This window comes from Papilio polytes, unplaced genomic scaffold, assembly GCF_000836215.1.
Source record: "Papilio polytes unplaced genomic scaffold, Ppol_1.0 DF823399.1, whole genome shotgun sequence".
Classification (NCBI taxonomy): domain Eukaryota; kingdom Metazoa; phylum Arthropoda; class Insecta; order Lepidoptera; family Papilionidae; genus Papilio; species Papilio polytes.
The window spans coordinates 3588231-3596284 of NW_013525805.1; the positions used below are offsets into that span (position 1 = coordinate 3588231).

The 8054-nt window shown below is 33.2% G+C and overlaps 2 protein-coding genes across 2 annotated transcripts in view; both read right to left on the reverse strand.

The window, feature by feature from the left end:
- LOC106104906 (A-kinase anchor protein 17A) overlaps positions 1 to 4911 on the reverse strand; it is a gene marked incomplete at its 3' end in the record, with an annotated part of 7258 nt that extends 2347 nt beyond the window's left edge. The window contains 6 exon segments of the mRNA XM_013285106.1: positions 350 to 424; positions 1299 to 1451; positions 2315 to 2462; positions 3158 to 3365; positions 3688 to 4502; positions 4771 to 4911. Coding sequence (XP_013140560.1) covers positions 350 to 424; positions 1299 to 1451; positions 2315 to 2462; positions 3158 to 3365; positions 3688 to 4454 — 1351 coding nt within the window.
- Positions 4912 to 7914: 3003 nt separating this feature from the next.
- The window catches only part of LOC106104753, a 9688-nt gene continuing 9548 nt past the window's right edge, over positions 7915 to 8054 (reverse strand). The window contains exon 6 of the mRNA XM_013284884.1: positions 7915 to 8025. Coding sequence (XP_013140338.1) covers positions 7915 to 8025 — 111 coding nt within the window. The remainder of the gene's footprint in view (positions 8026 to 8054) is intronic.

Here is an 8054-nt window from a genome sequence, read left to right on the forward strand (position 1 = left end):
GTAGTGTTTGATTTTCAATACATACAAGAGTACAAATGTTTCCCCTTTATAATCAGTATTCTTCTAGATTCTCTACATGTATATTATTCATCGAGTTTCTTTCAGCAGTTTAGGCTACAAACTCTAACCAACATCCATCTAAACTTTTATACCAAAATTAAATGAGAAAAGATTTGTATTTTTGATTTTTTGTACGTTTTAAAATAATTCAAACGCTACTGAACCGATTATAAATACTCTTGTAAAAAGCTATCAGCGAGTACCATGAGTTGAATTTTACTATTTTTAAATGTCATATGGTCGAAGTCGTGGGCAAGAGCTAGTATAATTCATAAACGGATACAATTACTTTGCGGGAAGGGAAACCCCGGCGGCGGCGCGCACGCGTACGGATAGGGGAAGCCATACGGAAACATTCCCGGTACTGAAAACAAACATTTTTTTATATAAATATAAGGAGGCAAACGAGCAAGTGGCCACCTGAATCCGCCAAAATGGCGAAGCGACCGCTGCCCGTAGACATCCGCAATTGCAGTGCCTACCCTTATCCGACGGAGGAGGAGACGCACATAAAGAGGATATTTCCCCTTCCTATGCATCTCCTCCATCGTCAAATCCACTTCCCGTTCCCATCCGATCCTTGTAAGAAAAGGGTGGTAAAGAGAAAGGGACTTAAATTAGGCCTCCGGCACCAAACTCATCAGACGAAACACGGAATTGCTTCCATTTCACGTCTGTCTTCTGTGTGATCGTGGTATTACACCGGGCACTACACACTACCACTTTAAAACATATATAATTTAACAGAAAAAATGTTTACAAAAATAAATCTTAACTTTTGTATAACTTTCAATTGTAAATTTCAAAATTACTCAAATGACAAAGTCCTCTACCATTGGAACAATTACCATTACCGAGGCAATAATGCTTCTTTGCTATCTCTTTTTCCAAATTACAGTAGAACCTCGATAAGTTAGAGTCCAAGGGAAACACAAAATACTTTAAGTTATAGAGGTTTTAAGTTATCAAGGGTCTATATTATAGAGGTTTTGGGCTTGATGGTAAGGGAACATTATTTTTTGAAGTTAAAGAGGTTTTTAAGTTACCGAGGTTTGAGTTATCAAGGTTCTACTGATTTTAGCCAAAATAATTACCGTTAAAATAGCCTATATATTGTCGTAAGTGTAGAGTTATTTATTAAAAAAGTGATATTCAAAACAATACTGTGATTGACAACATACATAAGAAATAAGTATTTACGCTTTATTATATTAATATAGATTTGTGTTTCAAGATACCTGGTGGTTTATATTCATACTCCCTCTCGGGCGTCGGTAGCTTCTCCTTCTTGATTCTCTTGTTAGTTCTTTCATCTTCTGAGGACAGTGAACTGATAGGAGAGACCTCTCTCGGTTTCTTCGTTTCCAAAGCTGAACGTATCACTATTCGTCCTGAAAAAAGAAATATAAACATATTCACAACTTTAAAATCCGGCTTGAAGGACCAATGACTTCTGCATTAGTCCTTCAAGCCGGATTTTGTACATAAAATAACCTTATTAAGGCATAGTTTAAAGGAAGTATAAAGATACTAGCTTTCGCCCGCGACTCCGTCCGCATGGTATTAAAAAAATAAAAGTGAGTAGCCTATGTGTTCTTCTAGACTATGCTTTCATCTATGTCAAATTCCATCAAGATCCGTTCAGCCGCTTTGATTACAAACTCTAACAAACATCCATCTAAACTTTCGCATTTATAACTTTAGTAAGATTATTTGTTTTTCTTTGTCTTAAGATGGCAAATATTCAAGCGGCCACATTAACTCGTCGAAATAGCGAGGCCACCGCTACCCATAAACATCTGCCCACAGATATGTTGTCTACTTTTAAGCTACCAATCATTACGACTATCCTTAATAAAGATTTAGTATTAAAATCTAATTAGAGACTTCTTAAGTAAAATATATAGCCAAAAGCTTGTTGTGAGTATAGTGACTGTTATTAAAGAAAGAGTTATTCAAAAATATGCTATGATTGCATACATCCTACGCCATAAAGTAGTGTGTGTTTACGCTTTATTATATTAGTATAGAAGTATAGATTAGAAATTACAGAACCTCGATAAGTTAAAGTCCAAGGGAAACACAAAATATTTGAAGTTATAGAGGTTTCAAGTTATCAAGGGTCTTTGTTATAGAGGTTTTGGGCTCTGATGGGAAGGGAACATATTATTTTTTGAAGTTATATAGGTTTTTAAGTTACCGAGTTTTAAGTTATCGAGATACCTACTGTATATAAAAAGTCTAAAATGCTTACCATCTACCGCTTGCCTGAGTAGCTCCCGCTGTTTGTCAAGCTGGTGTTCCTGGGCCCGTTTGAATCTGTCCACGACTCGGGACCGTGTGATTCTCTCCTCGCTACTGTAGTACCTCTCATTCACACTGCGCTGCAACTCCGGACGTAACTGGAATATTTTACACTGGTCTTATTAAAAAGCTATAATATAATTGAGTAACATAGGCTTTTTAGCTATACTCTATAGTAATATAATAAAGCGTAAACACACACTACCTCGTGGAATAGGCTGTTAGCAATCATAGCTTATTTTAAAATAATTCTTTCTTTAATAAAATACCCTACACTTACCGACACGCTATAGGCTATATATTTTCACTTTATTAAACTTAGGGGGTAAATAAATGGGAAAAACCTACATATGTGAAAGGGACCATAAACTACAAGCTGCCAACATTAAGGAAGCAAGGTTAGTATGGTAATGGTAATTTTGACATTTGCTATTGAGACTTTGATAAATGTAAACAATAAAATAAAGTTTTTATAATTTCATGCAAATGAAGCAGAATGGGAACAGCTAGTGACCTAATATTTTACAATTCTGCATCAACATAACTAGTCTACACTTATATAAAGAGGAAAGGTTTGTATTTTTTTATTTTTGTATTAATTAATAAATAATTTAAATTAAATTTAAAATATATAAATTAATTAATAATAAGTTAAATTTAACAAACTCAAAAACTACTGGGCCAATTACAAAAATTCTTTCATCATTAGAAAACTGTTTTCGTCAACTGAAATTTATAAATTTCACGAAGACGAAGTCGCGAGCAACAGCTAGTAGACAATAAATTCAATCACCTCAATTCTTTTGAATAGTTCCTCAATAAGTCGAATTGCTTGCAACTTTTTCTGTTCATAAAACAGTTTCTGCCGTTCTTCTGCTACCTTCTTGTTGATATCCACCTTGTCCTGCACCATTAATTTAGCAAGTCTCTTTTTCTTTCTCCTCTCTTCCCTTTCCCTCATCTTTGCCAATTTCTCTTTTTCACTTGTTTCATGTTTTTGTCTGGAAAAATGAAATCATTTTAAAATTTAGTACATTCAAACTCATAAAGGTAAACCATTCTTATAAGAATTTGAGATTTATCACTAAATAACATTTGCCTGTGATGTTGTCTGTGAGAATTAAAAACCTCAGTAAGTCTGTGTGTTCTTCCAGACTCTATATTACATCTATGCTAAATTTATTTTGATATCCATTAAGCTATTTTGTAGATATGAAGTAACTAATCTGTCCATCCATCCCATCTTTCGCAATTTTAATATTAGTATGATATAAAATGAGAGTTTGAAGTTTGAATACTACATAAAATAAAAACAAAAATTACCTTTCTTTTGCTTCCTTTTTGGCTATCCTTTCTTTCTCTATTCTGTCCTCTTCTTCCTTGGATCTTTGCCGAGCGATAAGTCTCTCTCGGACTATAGCTCTTCGTTTAACAGCAGCATCTGTCATATGCTTACTTCTGTCAAAGTCTACTCGTATGGAACACCACTCAGATATATCATCCTTCTTACGTAACAACTTTTTTCCCCGCAATGCATCCATACAACGTACAAAGCCCACATACTCACTAAACTGCAAGTAACCTTCAAAGTACATTTTTGACTCCATTGCAGAAATAGTTATACCTCTTATAACTTCTTTCATCTGCATTCTAAATGGATCTGCAGCGGGAACATCCACTTGTCTTAATGCACCAAACTTTTCAAACACTTTTTTAAACAAACTCTCAGATGGAACTCCATCATCGTAACTGTCATTTTCATGAACAAACCAACTGATTGGTATATTTGAGATGTGTACTGTGTCAGGACGTTCGCCCGGCTTCATCTCATCCATGTCAGTAGCATCGCGGAAGAAAGAATCCCAAGTATGTCGACTTGGAAATTCCGACTTGGCTTCAGACACTTTCACTTTCAACTGTTCTGGGAAATCATTTAACTGGATAACGCGATTCTCCAGCTGAGCCAGCACTCGGCTCAATTTCTCACAGCTCTCCAACTCGGCGTCAAACCTTATCACTTCTGAACTATGTTTTGTCGCTTTTAACATTGAAAATGTGTCAGGTTGGATCATTTTGCGTATTTTCTCCATCAATTCGAAATTTGATATCGACTTGCCGTAAACCTTTTGTGAGGGAAGCTGAACAGAAATATTAAGCTTTGCGAAAGATTTAAGATACAAACGCTGTGGTAAATACAAAACCACAGCGTCTGATGAGTCCCTGCATACCTGTATACTCATCGTAAAAAATTAAAAGTTAATTTAACTACTAATTATATTAAAAACAAAAAGTTATTACGCTCAATACAAAAGTTAACGATAAAAATAAGAAAATAATTGCATGTTACAACAAATGAAAGGCAAATACTTAATGATCACTAAATAATTATGAATATATTTAAATGACCAATGCATGATGCAGGAACAGCGACCATATTAAATGTATGTGTATATTCAAAATCTAAATATTTAAATAGAATTATCAAATTTAGCATTCAAAAATCCTAAATTTTTCGCTTTTTGCAAAACAAGATGTCAGAATCAGAATCTCATGTCAATGACATTTTGACAATGCTAAAAATATAGACTATACAAAAATATAGGCTAAAAATAAATAACATATGAATAGTCTATAATGAATAAGGACATTTCATGCAAAATGTTTTTCCAATATTCACGAGGTTAAGGTTTTTGTCCTTAGATTTTTACCAATAATTACTGCTTACTTCTACGTGGTGAGGCGATGACTCTTACTTGATAATCCACTGTAGTACGACCACCTTCCGACTCCCTCGCTGGACATGTGCATCAGCAGATACAGATATTTGTGTAGAGGCAACAGTATGTTATATTCCATACCAAGAACATTTTTTTCGCACACTGTGCATTGAAAATGACATGTCGTACCACGTTTCTTATGAACCTGATTAATTTAAAGAGACACATATCAGGCAAATGCTGTAGATGCTGTATTCCTTCAACGTTACTTGTCGCTTTACACTAAATGTGAATTAAACTACTGATGGAATAAAAGTCTTCATTGTAAAGAATCTTTTTATTTCGTTTATCAGAACTCCACAAGACAGTGTCCTGTTCCACTCAATTTACAATTCACAATCATTTAGATTTACATCATACTGGAACTTATAAGCTTATAACTATATCATAAATAATTTAGCATATAATTTTACATGGCTGTGATATAAGGTTACAATAAATCTTCATAATTAAAAGTGAAGACTATTAAAATATTTATAGAGTAACAACTACCAGAGATTTATTTTGTCATGTACACCAACAAATGTTTGAAAGAAATCTCAAACATAAAATGCGTATTAAATACATTTAAATATTACAAAGTAAATATTAACTCTTTCACTTACCTAAAATGCCAATTAATAATTATTCTTAAAAATAATTTACAATTAATTTTTTCACTGGTTTTGCCAAGAAATTTTCACATAAAATTTTACATAATACAAAAAAATGGTACAAATAAAGAAACAGCTTTGTGCGTTTAACTAATTCCTTTTTATAAGCCTCATTAATTTGACATAACAAGCAAAATCAATACAAAAATTCTGGCAGATAATAAATTACATTTCCTATCCTATTAAATTTTAAAATTATGAAAATATAACATGCTGGTCATATTTTCTAAAATACTTCAGGCCAATTATTTATTTGGTCTATATCATACTATATACAAAACAGTAAAATCTGCATTTATAAGAAAACCTTATAGGTCATGCTTTTTCTAGAAGAAATAAAAACCACCATGGACTTCCATAGCACAGCACTTTAGGAACAATCTCTAAAAGTTAATTCACACAAGGCTAGTAAATAATAGAGCACAAATTTAGTAGCTAAAATATTTTCATTTGTTATATGAAACTTACTAAATTACTCGCTACTTGCCCAAATTACTAAGCCCAGTGCACACTAGGCATAGGCTAGTAATATTGTCAATTAACAATTAAATAAAGTAGATTACCAAATTATTTGGTCAAGTCAATCTATATTTTCCGCAAGTAGCTCCCCATGAGTCACTGTTTACCTACGTAAAACTAGTTTAAACCTCTTGTTTTGATCAATTTCATTAATAAATAGGAGCAATGATCTTACAAAACATAACTTGTATATTATATTGCCACAGTAATACAAATGATTTTTGTTCAGTGGATTTTAGCTACTAAATTTATCAGAACTTGACTAAATTACTAAAGTGTGAATTGGTGAGTTTTTAGATATGTATTAAGTTAAAAGAATTCCATTTTGCATGATGCAATATTTTAACCTTTGTGAGTCCATTACTGGTATTGACCATTTCAATTATCTTGGAGGTTCAAGGTTGTCCCCTTTCCCCGCTGTAGGCAGTTACATCTAAGTGTTCTGAACAACTCAAGCATTGTTCAAAATTGAAAAGATATTTGAACTCTCAATACTTAGTTTTATAGTTAAATAACTAACAAGGATATCCAACCTGGAGAGTCGGTGCTGCTTTGTTCCATCGGAAAATACATAAAACTGACATGGATATAAAAAAAAGAAGACATTACATGACAGCATCTTGAGAATTTGTTCTGACATTAACAGGATTATTCTAGGGAGCTGTCACTTGGTTTACTTATGCACAAGTCAGTTATCCTTGTTGATGTATACCTTTAAACAATTTTATAAACAGAGTAAATATTTACAAATTTCATATTTACTTTAAAACCAAAAGTTAAACAGTGTCTTTGAAAGTTGTACATGCATTCTTTTAGCTATGAAATAATTAAAAATAAAATTCTCAGTCTTCTATTAAATAGTTAGTGTAGATTGTTTACAATTTAGATCTATACATTTATAATATTTATACATACAATTTGTACAAATATGGAAATAAATTGACATAACAATAGAACATAATCTATATTTACAGCGTTGATAAACGCTAGTATTACTAAATACTCTAAAATGTCTTAAAACACGACCTATAGTTCATATTAACACTTTCACATTTATTACAACTATAAAAAGTTTATGCACTGATGGAGTACATTTGAGACGCACATCAATGTTTCTATCCAAGCCACTTCATTGTCTTAAACTCACTGGTACTTAAAAATTAATCGGATTACACTTTTATGTTGCAAATTTTCTTTCCTGTTCAATAGAAAGGCTGCTTACAGGATTTTTCAGAAACACAAAAAAATCTTCAAACAACCAAACTCTTGATATTCCATAGCTGAATCGAATTATCTAACAATTCATTAACCACATTGGTATTTAACTAAGTTCAAATTTGCTAGTCACCTATCAGACTTGGAGATAGCAATCAAGATATGATAGCATTGTTTAACTGTTTCTTAAACAAGTTCTGAGGGATTTCTAGATTAAACTTTTCCCTTATTTATGTTTGTATGCTTTTGGTATGTTAGTTTTTAGATCCGGGGGCAATAAGCGGGAACACCGATATATTAGACACCCAGATATCCACAATACCAAAGGAACTGCAGATGCATTGCATTTGCTTTCTTGAAGGACTCTAAGTGGTTTGAAAGTTTGTTTAGTTGGCACGTGCTCGCTTAGCATGTTGTGGGTGTGCATGGGCCGGTCTCGGGGTCTGCTGCTGCACGTGCTCTTCCAGCGCCATGCCAGACCGCAACATGTACTTGATCTGCAGCATGTGTTGCATCACGTCGCGGA